Source organism: Lonchura striata, chromosome 9 (assembly GCF_046129695.1).
Source record: "Lonchura striata isolate bLonStr1 chromosome 9, bLonStr1.mat, whole genome shotgun sequence".
NCBI lineage: Eukaryota > Metazoa > Chordata > Aves > Passeriformes > Estrildidae > Lonchura > Lonchura striata.
In genome coordinates, this window is record NC_134611.1 from 16,225,592 (window position 1) to 16,243,019 (window position 17,428).

Below are 17,428 nucleotides of genomic sequence, written 5' to 3' on the forward strand. Positions count from 1 at the left end.
AGCAGACACATTACAGTTTACCTAACTCAGAGAAATGAGATAATACAACTTTGGCAAAATAAAGGCTCCATCACATTGCTTTACTAGACATAAAATTGTAATATGAATATATGATTTTAAATCAACATTAAGACGGTGTAGACTCTGGGACATTTCTGATATTGCTTTGGCTGGATAATGTAATTTATTTTCAAACAGATTTCTAGAAGTGCTTGATATTCCCCAAAGTCAGCCTGTGTTACAAGATGTACATAGCTAATCTGCTGAGAAAAGAAATCATAAACGACACTTTATCCCGTATAATGTTTTTCATGAGAGCATTTTTCCAGTTGGTGCAATCTTGAAGTATGAATTGGATCTTGGGATCACATAGCCATGCCAACACACCCCTACGTTAGTCTGCTTTAAACATTCTTAATTTCCAGAGGAGGAAGGGGGTGCAAAATATTTAAGGCTGGCATATCTGGTTTAAAACATCCTTATATTTTCTTTTCTTTCTTCTTTTGTTTTTGCCTATTTTCATAAGGGAAAAATCTCATTACACTATTACCCATACTTTCCTATGTGAGTATTCTGAGCAGGGTATTAGCTATATTAGCAGTTAGTTTCCAGGGTGGAAATGACAGCATTTGCCTCTGATTGTCCCAGCACAGGAAGTATGACTCTTGGGAGCTCTCAGAACAGGCACCCACCACTGCCAGAAACAGAGCAAGATTATATAGCTTGCAAGAGGAAGAGCTTCTTGCTCTTGAGTGAGATTATATTGCTTTTTTTTTTTTTTTTTTTTTTTTTTTTTTTTTTTTTTTTTCCCCAGGAGCTAGACTGAATTTTTTGTAATATGCACAAAGTGCCCACACATAACTTAAAAATCAGCCATCAGATATTTTCAGTAGCATTGTTTTCACAGGATAATCCTTGGTGAGGTCCAAAACAAAATCTGTTATCTCTTTGATTAATGCATTTTAATGTCCAAGGAAGAGCATGGGTAAGTGACATAAACAAGAGAGTGAAGATTTGCAAGCAGTGACAAGAATTGTCAGGAAGGAAAACTATTATCTTTATAAGTGGCTTCTCAGAAGTCATCTCCCCCAAAATTGTAACTCTTCTTATTCACACTTGTGCAATACATATAAATGAATGCAAAAGCTTCATTAGATTCTATTCCTATAAATTATTTCAGATAGGTAGATCCCAAGGTCTTGAAGACGTTGGCCAGAAGATCCTGCTAGATTGCATGCTGAGAGCTGTCTCCCACAGCAGCCCTGGGATACTAAGCCACTGTTAAATATCTGTCTTGATGGAGATTTATTTTGTAGGTGCTTGAAACTGAACCATGTCACATATTTGGCAGGAAATGTAATCCCTTCAGAAAGAGGATTTGATCCTCAGTGTGATCTTGCCATTCTCAGGCAGGAATAGCTCTTGGTAAAGCCAGCACAAGATCTGTCCATGTATTTCTGTTTTGATTAAGGGACAAGTCCCAAACATGGGACTATGAGAGCAAAAGCTCCTGTCCCCACCAATCCACATGGCCCTGATGGTATGAGATGTCCTACAGATACAAACTGCACAGTGCACACACAAGATGCCTCCATCTGAATTAATCCAGAGAATTGCTGGATATTTTAAAAATTGTTTCCCAACCCCCCAAGTAGCATGTGATGCAAACAGCAGCAGCAGAATTACTATGAAGGAGGGTAAGGCATGGCTCCTGGTTTGAAGAGAATCAAAGAAAATGAATGAGTGACAGCTTATATATCCTCCCTTAGAGCTGACAGCTCCAGAATTTCCCCATCAAGTTGATTCCCAGTTTTGAGACTCTCTTTGGCTTGCCCTTCTCCTTTCTTCTGTTCAGATCATCACGGCAGCCCTGCCCTGCTCTCAGCTGTACCACACCTTTCTGTCCTTTCCTTCTGACTGTATGTATGTCCCACCTCTCTGCCATTCCTTGTTTTCTGCTGCCACTTCTCATGCGAGATTCCCACTGCTCAAGTATATGAGTTGGGATTTACCACTCCCTTTTCCTGAAGACCTTAGGTGTGAATCTCAGCAATGGCTGAAAGTACAACATATCTGGGATGTGGCATATCATTTGATACAGTGGCTCATAAAATCTTACTAGAAAAATATCTTATAATGTCTTGGAGAAGAGTGCTGTCATAGGGATTGTAAACTGGCTGCAGGATTGTAAGCAAAGGACAATGGGTCAGGACAAACAGCACTGCACTGAGCTGTGAAGGGGTATCCATGGGTTTTCCAGGAGCTGGTGTTAAGCTCAGTTTCATTTTACATATTTCTTAATTCTCTGAAAAAAGAGATGAACATTCTGAGAATTAAATTAATGGATGATACTAAATTTCTAGATATTTTTAATATCAATCAGGACAGAGTTACTTTATAGAGGAAAAGCACAGAGGATGGGAAGGGGAAGAGTCTGTGACCAGACTCAGCTATACAAATATATGAGGAAGGGTTTTATGTCCCAGCTGATAATAATGGGAGGCTGCTGAAAGTCCAGCCAAAAGCAGCTTACATCTGGTCTGTCAAAGACTGGAGCAGAGAAATAACAACAAAATCACCTTGGAGGCAATTATTAATTATAACATTTCTCCCCAAGATGCCAGATATTAATTCTCATTTTCTAGTCTGAATAAATTTCAGCGTTTGCAGTTTTCTAAGAGTTTGTGTAGTTTCATGCTACAGAGTAGCATGTAGCAATGTAATACAAAATGTCTTCATATAACATCTAACATATATATAACATATATATAACATATAACATCTCTTTTCTGAGGATAAAGGAGTGGTAAAAATCTTGATATTTTCTTTGTATGACTATCAACATGATAGTAATTTGCATGTACTATCAACATGATGAGAATAGAAATAGTAAAAATTGACACAGAGGCTCTTTTAGGAATTTCACTCTCTACAAGCAAAAAAATCCACCCAAATGGAATCTGCCTAGAGGTGTAAAAGTAAAAATTAATTCTGCATGTGCCCAATAGGTCCTATGTTACAGAATCATAGAATCACCAGAGAATGATTTGTGTTTGAAGGGACTATAAAGATATAGTTTTAACACCTCAGCTATGAGCAGGCTTTCACTAGACCAGGCTCCTCATGAAAAATAAGATTTTTTTCCAAGCACTATGCTTTGTGTGCTATAGAAACACCCATGAAAATATGTCCTTATCTATTTTAGTGGCAATATGTGCAGAGTGATTAACTATATGCTACCACTCTGTAAGAGATTGTGTCATGCTCAGCATGTAGAGCTGGAGGAAGAAGGTGGAAGCGGGGGACATTCAGAGGAATGACTTTTGTTTTTCCAAGTTACAGATGATGGAGCCCTGCTGTCCTGGAATGACTGAACACCTGCCTGCTCATGGCAGTGCTGAATGAACGCTCTCTTTTGCTTTTCTTGTGTGCCTGACTCTTGCTGTACTTGTGAAGCTGTCTATTTTTCAGCCTACAGGTTTTCTCACTTTTACTTTTCTGATTCTCTCCCCTGCCCCACTAGGGAAGGCAAAGCAGCTGCTTGTGGCTGAGTCGCTGGCTGGAGTTAAACCATGACACACCAAAAACATTAACATGTCAGCTAAAACAAAGGTATCCATCAAAGATTATACTGTTCCTTATTTTCCTTCCTGACTGGCAGACACTGATATGGAAAACTAGAGCAAAACCAACCTAAGAAAGTATATGTAACACACAGAAAGTCTCTTCAGGCTGCTTTAAGTCATTACAAAAGATGACTTCAGCAGAGGAACGAAAACCATGCCTGGCTCCAAGCACAAATCCCGAATGTTTGAGGAGGTAATAAGAGGTGATTTTAATCCACCTTTTCAAATACCTATCCCTGCTAGTGGCTTCTGTTTTTTTCATGTAAGTATTGCCAAAGAGACTACTTAGGGAGCAAAGTTAAAAATTTCCAGGAGGAGTTAAGTTGTAGTACCATCCAAGTAAATATAAATTTTGCATTTATGCAATGCAATTACTTGCATGATGTAAAACACAAATGTGTGGATGCTTTATTTTTAAGCAAATATTACACCTAAAAATTCTTAGGACTGGCGAGGACCTGGGCCTGAATCTCATTTGATGAAAACTTGCATAGTGACTTTAAATTTAGAGAATGCCTTTCAAATATGATAAAAAGTGTTTTTAATGGGTTATCTTATAATTTTTCCCTCTTTTCTCAAGAATTTAACACATCTTTTCAGTCAAATATTTGTAGAGACTTCTTTTTTCCAAAGTTTCTACAGAAGTTAAACAGAAATTTGCCTAGAAAAGTTATGTTGAGCTAGTTTCTGGCAGAAATCTGAGAGCATCTTTATGTCTGCACAGCATTGTGATTATCTCACAAATTCACAATACTTTAATTCTGAACCCTGCTATTTTCCATAGAGGCAATATCTTCAGTGCTAGTCTGAATGCTCTGAATGTTAAGTGTCTGGCTCTGGCTGGATTCCCTATATTTTTTTGTCTGTGAACACATAGCACATGGCTCTTGATTACTACTTTTAAATTGATCTGTGTCTGCTATGAAAATATATTGCTTCATAAAAGTCTTTCAGGGTATCAGCTTCCAAATTAATGATTTTTCTCTCAAGCTCTGACTTTGAGAGCTTACAGTGCAGAATCATGCAGTCCAGCTACTTGAATCAAATTGAAATACATCCATCTGCAATTCAGATCCAAATTCTTTCAGTGCTCTTGGCTCATCTCTAGGTAAAGAGCAGCTGTTGTCCTGTTAAAGTGACTGTAAATAATTCTAACTTCAAGCTTCAACAGTGAAATTCACTGGGGACCACTTAATCCCCAGGATGCTCCAGGGGCTGCTCTTCACAGTGGTGCTGCTTGCAGGGTCTGCCCAGCAGTGCCAGCAGCTTTGCAGTCCCCTCCTGGGGACACAATGCTGAGCCAGAAACCCTGAGTTGGGCTGATTTCACAGGGTGCTTGCACCCATACAACACAGGTGAGGAGGGGAAAACAAGCTAGGGTTTCTTTCTCTTGCTGCTTTCTCCTTTTTCCATGCCAAATAAGCCTCTCACTGTGCTTTTTAGGGGTTACATGTGTTCTGCAACACAAACAGTACAGAAAGGCTTGTTTAGAGAAGAGATTCAGCAAAATGTTTAAAGGAAGAATTTCCCAGTAAAAAGAGATGGGCCCTAACCAAGAAGGAAGGTACTTACTTGTTAGAGCAACTCTATCAGAATAGGAGATGAATCACAATGTGATATAGCACTATTTGAAAGGATGTTTTGAATGGAGCTGTCAGCAAGTATTTTAATAGCAAGTCTTCAATTTCTGCTTTATGGGGTTTTTAACCACCAAGAAGAAAACATAAGTAACAAGGAGGGATTTAGGAATTGTTTAGTGTTTGGCTGTTCAAAGAAAGAAAAGAGCCCTCCACATGCATTGCAGCTAATGAAAATTGCCATTATGGGGTTTTTTACTCCATTTGTGAATGCTAAACACTGTAATAATGCAAAGTCCTTATGATTTTCTAAATCTCCTCAATAAGGAGGACATTATCTACTTATTTAATGACCCAGTCTCTAATGGCAAGGAGCTGCTACCACCAGCAGCTCCAGCTCATTTGTATAGTTCCTCTCCCTAATTAAAAGGTCTTTGAAGCTAAAAATAAAGAAATAAATCAATCAAAACCACAAACTGCCATCAGATGATAGGGAAATAAAAGGCACTTCAGGGACAAATTTTCAATTGCTTGGCATCCACAACTGGGAGTATTCTTTTGAAACAACTCAGTCCTCCTTTAGGCACCTCAGATAGAGCCAGACAGTTCAAAAGTGCTCAACACATATTCCTTTGGAAAGTCCATCCCTAACTGTGGCTTTGTGTCCAACAGCCATTGTGGCTAGTGAGACTCAATCATAAGTCACCTACCTCCCTGCTGGAGAAATGTCACCAGCATCACCTCTTCTGCAGGAAACCATCACAAAACACCTGACTGTACTCATCCTGCTCTTGCCACTGCTTGCTGCTACAAGAACAGAGGCAGCAGGTCTATTTTTACCACACTGCCAGGGAAGGCAGCAATAGCCCTGCTCTTGGATTTCCCTTGCAGCTCTCAGAGCCAGATGTCCAGATTGCAGCACAGGCTCCTCACCAGCTGAATATCAAAATGGATGTTGCTGTCTGCATGGCATTCCTTAAGGTGCCTTTGTCAGCTTAAAAGTTTCTTGTATGGTGATCAGTCTAAGGCCAAAACTTGAGTAATAATTCAAGAGCAGTTTACAGCTAATGAAAGCTGCAGTGGTTTTCTCTAAGCACAGAAAATAAAGCTCTGAGGTTTTATAGCACATCCCTCTGCTCAAACAAGAAGCATTTGGTGGTATTAACATACTACCTGTTTATTCAATAGGAAATACAAAAAGTTCAGTTAACAGTTCTTTTTTTCTTCATTCTACAGCTGTGTAAATACTATTTCAGTCTCTCCTTTGACATCCACCTAAACCCGAGACCTTGTGTGCAAAATGATATAAATGGACCTCAACATACCTAGGACTGAATATTTGACTTCTGTGAGACCAGGGATGCCATACGATGCATCCCTGGAGTGACCTCATTTTCTAAAGGCAGCTTCACTATGAGTTTCCTAGATTTTAACCATAAAGCTGAGTATGATGAAAGAATTCTGGAATCACCATACCAAGATTTGCATGACAACACTGAAAAAGAAGCGAAATTGTAGTTCTGCATCGTTTACAACTGCTGCCCTGCACAGTTTCTATTTTGATCTGCTCAGATGAAAAGCTGTGTTAAATTTTAGAAACTTCTCCTCATCTCTGCTTTTGAGTCACTTTTGAAGGCTGTTTGCCTTTCCCATTTTCTCTGTGGTAGCTAAGGAGATGAAAGTCTTTCTGTATGCACCAGATATCCCTGACACGATGGGAGAGAAATATTGATATTTTTTATATTGCACAGTGGGTCATATTTATGAATTGATGCATGCTTCATCATCGCTGTAAATAATGTACATTTTAGATAGGAACAAAGGGCCTGAAACTGTTTGTCTGAGTACCTCCAGTTTCCTCTCCCTTCTGAACTCCTTACAGGCTGATTTTGGAAAGGTAGAGCTTCCTCAGGATCAATGTTACCCATAAAAATGATTTATTCAAGAGAAAAACTAAGGCAAAGCCTTCATTGTAATACAATTTTCCACCTACTCCTTTCCTATCACCACAAGGAAAAAAATGCAGGACTCAGAGCTCCTATTCAGGCCTGCAGAGCTTATCTGAATTTCTCTTTCAGTCCATGACAAGACCCTGAAGCTCCTCTGGCATTTCATCAGGACCTCTGATGTTACAGGGATCAGTGATGAAGACTGCCATGTGATGCAGAGATTATTGCTGCAATATTTCCCTGCCTGCCATGACACTCCTGATGCAAACTGTGAGCCAAGGCCCTTTTGAGCTTTGGGGGTACCCAAACTCACTCTAACATTAGGAGGGCACTGAAGATGGCTGTACTCTGTCCCAGCTGGGGGACTGAACAAGAGAAGACAGGACAATGGTTGTGGGAACAGACCCACAGCTCATCTGCACAGATGGGGCAGTGGTCTCCTTCTGTAGGATGAAATCATCTTTTCTCTTTGCCTTCCACTGGAAAAATTCTGGGGATAAAATCTGCACTATCTCAGGCTAATTTCACATTTTTTAAAATTGAGATTCAGACACTGTGCAACAAATAAAAAGTAAATAAAAGTCACCATCCAAGCTCATGTTCTCCCTCACTGTAACTTATGTAGATTGCTGCCTATGTGCCTAGCTTTCATTACAAATAAAACATAAAAGCCAGTGCATATCCTGAAGAACTGTTTTTCTTTATTGCAACACCATTACATGAAGCCTAGTAACATAAACAAAGATTAGACTTGGCTGTTTTGAACAAATAACCATTTATTGTCAAGGCTTTTCAGGAGCTTTCATTTTCCTTTTTGGAAAAACAAGATCCTGTGCCAGCCTAGCAAATGTGTAACATTAAATAATAAGCAAAATAATGGGACACCCTACCGCATTATTTTATAGACAATCTCAGAGTGTCACAGCTGTACATGTCCAAGCTAAGGCGGAAACCCAGTGAAATTAAGCAGATATATTCAGTCAAAACCTCACCATGTGGGATATGGCTGCTGTTCCTCAGTGCTGCAAGCAGCCTTTGGAGCAGGAGGATGCACAGGAGGAACCGTCCAGGGGCAGAGTGTTCCAGGCAGCCAGGGAGCACAGCCAGAGAACCTTTGCCCTGTTTCCTGTCCCGACACAGCCCTGAGAGCACAGCCAGGGGTGTCTCAGCCCCGGGGAGCAGCTGGGTTTGGGGGGCAGGTGGAAGGAGAACCCCCTGCACCTCTGCAGCTGCTGAGACTCTGGCCTCTGGTGCTCCTTGAATGTTCATTCCAGCAGAATTCTCCATTTTAAAGTAATTGTGTGTCTCCTAAGTCCAGCCAGCAGTAATCACACAAGAAGCTATCCCTTAGACAATGAGCAGAGATTATTCAGCTTCCTTGTACCCCAGTGAAACTGCAGCTTCCTTCCTGCCCCTGATTGGGGCTGTGATTAACCACGCAGTTCAAGGTGAAAGAAGAATGCAGCTCCAGGCATATATGGCTTCCTTTAACCTCAGCAAAACACAGTGCCAGATATTTCAATTAGTGTGCACCAAGGTCACAAAATCAATTTCTTATCACCGAAAACCACACATACTGTAAATTTCATTTTCAAGCCATAATCTCTAAATTAAATCTGTGTACCTAAAAAATATACAGTGTAAAATTGCAGTCCTTCAGCCCCCTCCCTCTCTTGCAGCCCAGCAGCATTTTCACAAACATCACCTGGCTTTGTGCTCTATATTTAGAGCACAATGTTTGGTTAGATTCTAATCTTCTTGGAGAAGTCATTATCTCTTTCTTTGGCAAATAGAGGTCCAAAGTGTCAATTACCTTCTTAAACTCTTTCATACACATAGGGCTGAGCTGGGTTTGATATTCACTCTGCCAACAGCTCAGTCGGCAATTTTTCACAGTCATCTACAGAAAAATTGTGCACCAGCATATCATCCTAGATAAATTACACATTTCAAATGTGGTTACATACAACTTCACCACTCCTGGCCAGTGTATTCTGGCAGGAGAAAATAACAAACAACAATTAAAAAAAGGCAAAACAAAAATCCCAAAGAGGACACTTTTCTGCAATGGAAGTCTATGAGTTCAATATAAAGTTATAGAGAAGAAAGTGAAATGAGTACAGTAGATTACTGGGCTATTACATGTAAATCAGCATAGCTGTGCAGAAATTACATCATCTCCTATGTGTGTAATTCCTGATGATACATCCCTTGTTCTGTGGGTGACACTGGCCTCATGGCCCAAAGGCAGCTGCACAGTCTGATGGTTGCAGAAGTCTCAAGGAAATTGAATGTATGGAAGCAATTTCTTTACAGTAAATCCTGTTCTTTCCTTAACAAAAACTAATTTAGACTGTACAGTCACAAAATGAGTAAAACTGACAATTTTGAGATTACCTTACTTTTTTTTCATAGAAAATCTGTTTTTATTCACATGCCTACTTATACACAGGTCCCTGTGTACATGGTTGTGTGCATTTAATATACATGTATGAGTATACATGTTCAGGAAATAATTTTCATTCTTTTATTTCAAACCAGCAAATGAGAAGAACATATTGTTACTGTTGGACCTCCTGGGACTACTTCAGATGTTAGAGACACAGGAAGGGAGTCATATCTCTGGTAAACACAAAGTAAGCAAACTCTGAAATAACACGTTTACAGATTCTTAAATGAACTTTCCCGCATCCTCTGAACATGTACATGTTGATTCTTAGTAACATAAAGCCAATGAAAGGAGAATTTTCTCAAGAAAGGAAATTAGCATTATTTGGCAAGGGTTAAAACACATTTTGAATTAAGCAAGTAAGAAACCATCCAAGTGCAGATGATCAGCCTAAAAGTTTGGGTAAATTTTTGAGAGAGACAAATAACTCTTTTCTACCACATCATCTACACACATTTTAAAAACCCTTTTTAGATGCAAACAGGACTAATTTAAAAGAGAGTCTGGTTATGATTAAAGATATAACAAGAGGAAGTTTTGTTTCTTTCTTGTTCTTTCAAAAATGCATTACTGTATTTTAGTCATGCTCAATGTAACATTTCAATAAAATGTAAACAAAACACATAAAAAAATAGAGGGGTCTTTTTTTTTTTTTTTTTTTTTTTTTTTTTTTGGCTCAAAGATGTGAATGTAATGAATCTGTCTAAAAAGTCCCTAAAATGGACTTTTTTCAAGGCTTCTAAAAGTTAGGGTCAATCTTACAAATGCTTATTGTGGGCTGTGCCTTTGGCCCAGGTGATCTGGCAGTAGAAAAGATGAGCTAACCCTCTGAAGATTGTCTGTCTCTCTCATTTGAGTGAGAAACTGAGAGGGATTTCTTAATTTCAGGAATTGACACTTTAGATGCACAGAATGCTTTGAGTCAAAACCTTATGGACTCAGCCATTTAAGACAATTGGAGTGAGGCAGTTTCCACCTTGCCTTATTCAGCAGGGTTGTATTGTTGCTCCAGACATCCTGCACTGCTTTCCTCCTGACTCCTGTTCTCATGCATCACCAGGCACTGTTGTAACAAATGCTCCCCTTTCAAATTCCTGACCTACTCTTAAAAAATTCAACTAAAACATAATTTGAATATAGCTATAAAAAATAAATTCAAGGCTATAGAAGCTGTTTTGACTAATACTGTTAGCTGAGGGTATGGCTGTTTCCAGGAAGATAAACATAACTCCATCCTTTGTGGCTGGAAGGCAACCATACAACAGCTGGTTAGTCCCCAGCAGCTTATGGACATCACAGCCACCAAGCCCTTCCCAAATTCACAGAAAGTGTGACATCTTGCACATGAAAAGGCAAAAGACATAGGTCCCCAAATGGCCAGGAACCTGCTATGTGAAAATTTACACCAGCACTTTCCTAGGCAAGTGGACTGATATGCACCAGAAGATCAAATCCTCGCAATTAATTTGTCCAGACTTTTCAATTCTGTGATCTGCCTACAGATTTAATCTGGAATGTGAAATCAAGATACCTCAGCTGGGTAACATCTCACAGCTCAGCAGTCAATCTCTGCAATTCATGAAAAGTAAAAAACCATTCAGCTGTATTATTACCAAAGAAGACACAAGAGAAGAAAACTTTCTGTCCCCTGGAGAGGAATCCTGAAGCCATGGACTAAGTTAAATATAATACCTAAATATGCAACAAACAGAATAGTGTGTCCCAACAAATCTTGGATCACTAAAATGTCCAACATCTAAACCTACAGCAAGAATTCTGAATTCGAAGGTGACTCCTGCTTCTTCCCTGAAACCATGTAAAAGCTCCAGCAGAACATAGAGGCAAAGAAGCAGAGATTAGGAGGTGCAGGAAGAGAAGGGGAAAGGAAAAAGGGTAAAGAGCATATCAAAAGGGCTAGGAATTAGTGATCTTCTTTGGCCCCCCATATAGCACATCCCAAGTTTTCCAAGCTGTCACATGCTGACTTGAGCCCTGTTAGCATTTGGCTAAGGCATATCTTTCTCCTGCTGTGCTATGTTAGAGCAGCTGCAATTTGCCTTTTTATGGCTTGTGGTAACTGATAGCAGTGAAATGAATTTAGGAAGTATGTGGATTGGATCTTCCATATCAGTGATTTCAGGCTATTTGGTAAACACAGAAGTGACATCCAGGGATGTATGCCTGCTGTTAAAAAAAAAAATATATTTTCTAGTGAAGAACGATTTTTGATAGAATAAAATGATTACACACAGTGGTTTTACAGAGTCATTTTAATTTGAAAGAAGAAACTCCCTCCATAAAATCTGTACACAAATTGGGTGCTGCAGAATGGCAACAATGACACCAGTGAATCCAAACAAATTCAGGGACTGCAATTAAAGTCAATGGTGGGACTCAGCAACATCATGTTAGAACACGGAACTGAGGTATCACAGGAAAACTTCTTTTTATAGCTGGCAAAAGCCAGAGAGTTCATATTTTGACCCTCCATAAAACAAGAAAATATGTTTGAGTTCAGATATTGAGCATGCTTTCAATTTGATTCAGCTGGATTCATACAAATTGCCCTGTGTTCTAACAGGGATTCTGTATTTTGATACAAAATATCACTTTGCAGTGATGTATTTTTACTTCTGTAAAATGATAAACCCTCCTACACTGCACTTCAGAAACAGACTTATTGCCTTGCCCCAGTAGGAAGTTTCTCCGACAGCCTAAGTCCTTGCTCAATCTTTCTGGAAGAGCTGTAACTATTTTACAAGTAACACTGATTAATCTTGCAGTATAATTTGCAAGTGACATTTACAAGAGAATATTGTGTAGGGATATCTGGGAGGGATATTGTGTTCAGGCTTTTCCTGCTTGCCTGCCTACCCTCCTGGAACAAACAGCACTGCTTCATTTTCCTTCCGTATTTTACAAAGTTAAAGTAAACACTGTGATCACACTGTTTACTTTAATTTCCTGCAGTGTGCCAGCAAAGCAGCAAATTGGCAGGCAGCAATCAAGAAGCAGCCAGCATTTGAAACAGCAGAGCTGCTTAGGAAAGCATCACTGATGCCAACTAATTTTCCTCTTTGTTTTAAAAATAAAATATTGACTTCTATGAAGTTTTACTTCTACCCTTATCTTTTTTAAAGGATCTAAAATTTTGTTCATTTCCTTTAATTTTCTTTCAGAAGGATGCTGGAATTATGAACAACACCTAATTTATATGTCCAACTCTTCTTATATAAAGAAATACATTTACAAATGGCAAATATATTCTATTTATCTGTAAAAAATCCATGGGATTTTTGCATGAGAGGAAGCTAACTTGTCTATAAATCAGTTGTTTCTGGGTATATCTTTATTTTTTATGCCAAGAGCTTTAGCCCATGCTACTTTAATTAGGTGTATGATATTGTGAAGCTAAAGCCTTGTGCATTACAAGCAGAATACATATCTGCCCAAGAACAGCCCTAAAATGCAAATAGATGTACTTTCAGAGGCCATTTTCTCTTATTTAATACTACATAAAGCAAGGAATATAAATACAAAAGAAAAGGTAAAGAGACTGGGAGAGTATTTTGTACCTCAGAGGTGTAAAACTTGACAAGGTGACTCATTTACGGCTTTCTGGAAGATATTGTACAGAGGGGATTTATTGCTCTGTAAGTTATAATTCTAATATATAAAAGAGGCCAGATATCACAATCAGTTATTCTCCTGACTATGTGCATTCCTGCATATATTCCTGCTGAAGACAATGAGATTATGAAGAGGATTAGCTTTTTGTTAGAGTGGCCAAAGTATGCCTTCAGAAAGTCCAAAACATGACCTAATTTAAAGTGGTTGAAATCTTGTGGGAAAGATTGTAAAAGGGTAATTATTTTAAAAGCCATGACTTTGACACCAGGAAATTAAATTCATATCTATGTGTCTTTATCTATACACAGCAAATCCAATAATCTTGAGCTCTCTGCAGTCACTTAGCCAGCTGGCAAAGGGAGCAAAGTCAAAACTAACAAACCCCATTCCTGAGGTATGTTGACATCAGTGATTCATGATTCATCAATAATGGTGCTAGGAAATAAATGTAAGAGGACATTATTGCCTTTTGCAGAACAGAAAACTCAAGGAAAAATGCCTAAGTGTGTCACAGTGAAAAGACAGGGCTAGCAAAAAATATCTTTTACAAGTATTTAAAAGGTGTTACAAGCGAGTGAAAGTAGAGAAACAAATGTAAACCTTTGCCTGTAAGAATGCACCTATAAATAAAAATGAGGTTCTCAGCTATGAAAGTTTAAGAGGACTAACCTGAAAACTAAAGTTTTCTGTTCAACATGTTTATAAGGAGGAAGAATTTGAATTATTTGTTTCAGAATAAAGTCTCAAAACAATTACTGTTCTGGTTTAATTGTCTACCAGGATAACCACAATGAAGAAGTTGGTTCTACATTATGCAAAATTACTAATGTTGTTGACAGTAATTATGATTCTCACAGCCTAGCTAAATAACAAAAAAGGGCAAATATGTAAACATAATGTACTACATAGGCCTTTTTGAAAATGCCTGTATTTGCACATAATTGATGACCTCCTTTGAAGGTGACTGCACTATCATTGTAAAAGCCTAAGATTATTAACTGAATAAAAATGGGTAGCTATCTCTAGAACAGCAGATACACCTGCTGCTTTTGCCACACAGAACAGCAAGATCTCATACATCATTAAACAACTGAGGCTTTGCTTTAGGTTTTCACAGCTTTAAACTATTCATGATAGGGTGTAGCCAACATTTCTAATCCTTTATAGAACCTACCCAATTAAAATTCTGGTTAATTTTTTATGCTATTAGAGGACTACTGCACAATATTAGTAATGCACCATGTTACATGCTACCCTAGAGAAACCCTGTCTCTCTTTCAGGGCCAGCAGCCACACAGTTCTGATATAAGCTTTGCTGCTTTGCTGGAGGGTAAGTGACTTTGGTGGCTGTTGAGGTATTTTACCAGAGAAAATGTTGGTCTCCAGACATGAGACTTGCTTCAAACCATTGCCACTTGACTACAATGCACCACAAATACACCTAACATCTTGTTTGCCTGGACTGACTTTGGAAAATTTATTTTAAAGACCGAGTTTTCAAACACTGAGTATAATTCTTAATAAGCAATTAATGGATTAACAAGATTTGTGAATGCATATTTCACTACACTGAATTTTATTTAACTGCTCAGTAAATGTTTTTATGAAATTTGAATGTATATTTATCTAAGAAAATACAGGTAAAAGGGAAAGTAAGAAAAAGTTATTATGTGAGAAAAAAAAAGAGCATGGAAGGCAAGATAAATCTGTCCTCACAAATTTGGATTTAATAACATTATAATAGGTGCATATATAATAGATGGGTTTAAGAATATCCATCATGGCAGTGAGAACAACAGGTATCCTTACTGAAAATTTAATTGATTATCCATAATCACAGACTTTCTAGACCACTACAGACAATGTAGTGGGTACAAGATGATGCTAGGTAAGTAAATGCTAGTTTGATTTATACGAGGCAGTATTGCTAAAATTGGCTTGTTTTTCTTCTTTCTCTGCATTATTCACAAGTGTAGGCCCTTGACTCTGCAAATATGATGTGCATTTATTGTTCAAACCAGCTGACTTTCATGGCACTCCAACTGAACTAGTGCAAGAGCAAAACCAGTGTTTTGAAGGCCATTTCTTTCTTTCTTTTGAGCAGCTTGATAGACAAATAAAGATTAACCTATCACAGCAAGGTTAACCTTCAATTCAAGCAATATATTTAGAAACTACATGAAACTTGATGCAAAGAAGAGACTGACAGTGTTTGTTCAGAATTTAGAAGGAAAGGCAAAGGGCAAATAATAATGCTGCCTACACTACTTAATGGGAGGTCATGAGGGCTTATGGAGGAGATGAAGCTAAACTATTATTAGAAATGCACAGTGGTAAGTGCACATGGGAAGGAAAAGTTACAAGCTGCAAGAGAAACCTCAACCAGATATCAGAAAAAACACTTTCACAATTGGTCAGGCACTGGAACAAGGGCCCAGAGAGGTGCAGGATTCATCCTTGGAGATACTCAAAACTCAGCTGGTAAAAACCCTAAGCTGCCTGCTCCAAGTTGAACATGCTCTGAGTGGGGAGCTGGACCAGACAACCTACAGAAGTCTCTTCCAAACCAAATTATTCTGTGATTTTGTGATTCCTCATTTTTGGTTATTTTAGCCATCTATATTTCCATTTTAAACATTCCCACCTTATAAACAAAAAAAAAAGAAAGGCCTTAGAAAAAAGGCTTTTGTACAATTTCTCAGAAAATATTAAAATTTTTCGCTTTGAAGACATGTTAGTGTAGGACACTGCTGTGACATAAAGTTTAATCCTTGAGCTAGTGGGCTCTTGGTTAAGCTTTTCAAGTGATCACATAACAAAAAAATGTATAGGTAAAGTCTGTTTACCTTTACAGACTGTTATGCCATTTCCTGTGTATCCTTGGGAGCAATAGCAGCCTGTTGTCCCACCCTGAACTTCACACCTGGCATCTTTGTGGCATGTCATGTTGCAGCTTGGAGAAGTGCAGCCATAGTCCAGCAAACTGGAAATCAAAACTGGAACAAAGGAAAATCAAACTTGTTTCATTATCTAAAACATTTATTCTGAGCTCTAAAACAAGATCTGGGCCAAAGGTTTCCACAAAATAGGTGTATTCCAGTAAACATCATCACAGACTCAGTTGTACTGCAGGATAAGGCATCTTTGGCAGAACAGCAGACACCACGGATAAACAACTCAAATGTGTTCTCAATGAGTATAAAATTGGTAAACTGCATAGAAGTTACTCAGTGATCAGGAGTAAACATTTGGATGGCTTTCAAAGCTCTCTAGTAGTTTCCAGTAAAGCCCAGGCATTTATTTGCACTCTGAATTATGTATGGAGTGTAATCCAAAGTGCCCGACATGTCCGAGAGAAAAACACCAAGGAAAATTCCCCTGATCACACTTTTTATTTTTATAAGCACTCCCTTACTTCTGAAGCTAACACATAGGCATGGTCTGGTAGATTAAGATGAAATGCCACGCATTTACATCATTATGATAGCACGGTTTAAAAGCATTTATGGTGTGGCAAATTATTTAAATTTAATCTCTCAAAACACTATAACTACTTTCCCATTGTATGAGTGCATTTCAACACAAAGGAAAAAGGAACCTCTTCTTTTGAGAAAGCTTATGGATCACTGTACTATCACACACACCCTGTAATTAGTTAGATATAAGGCATTTAACTCAGAAAGGAAAGTAAGTTTTTTTCTTTGTATTTTACAAATTGTTAGCAGGATGTAGTGAAAGTTGCAGAACACAAAAATCCTTCTGGGTGCTGCTTTCCCTGCAATTCTGCTTTTCCCTACCTGAATGTCATTCTGGATGTTTGCTAGCCTGGTGTTACAGTTTCATTGCCACATGAAATCTCATCAAGATGTTGTTTTCTTGGAAAAATTAAGACTTCACAAAAAATTCAAAAGAATTAAAATTACACACAATTTTAAATAATTATATATAATCCAAGTCAACTTAGATATCAACAAATTTCACATTTTCTCTGTGTTTCTGAGAGAGAGACTGTCTTCCACAGGGATTAAGACAGAAACCTGTTGATTCTGTTGTCATTTTACTGTTTTCACCATGTGAAATCTAAAAATTTCCTAAGCAGATGGAGAGAGAGAAGGAAAAAAACCCAAACCACATGCACAGAAATTCACAATGTTTCTGGTTTTTTTTCAGTACACAAGCCACAGTGAGATAGACAGG

General features: G+C 38.3%; 1 protein-coding gene across 2 annotated transcripts in view; it reads right to left on the reverse strand.

Annotated features, from left to right (window-relative positions):
- Positions 1-17,428, reverse strand: part of ADGRL4 (adhesion G protein-coupled receptor L4) — a 72,218-nt gene that overhangs the window by 54,147 nt on the left and 643 nt on the right. For both annotated transcript variants that reach the window (XM_021527336.2, XM_021527315.2), the window contains exon 2: positions 16,078-16,227. In XM_021527336.2, coding sequence (XP_021383011.2) covers positions 16,078-16,227 — 150 coding nt within the window. The remainder of the gene's footprint in view (positions 1-16,077; positions 16,228-17,428) is intronic.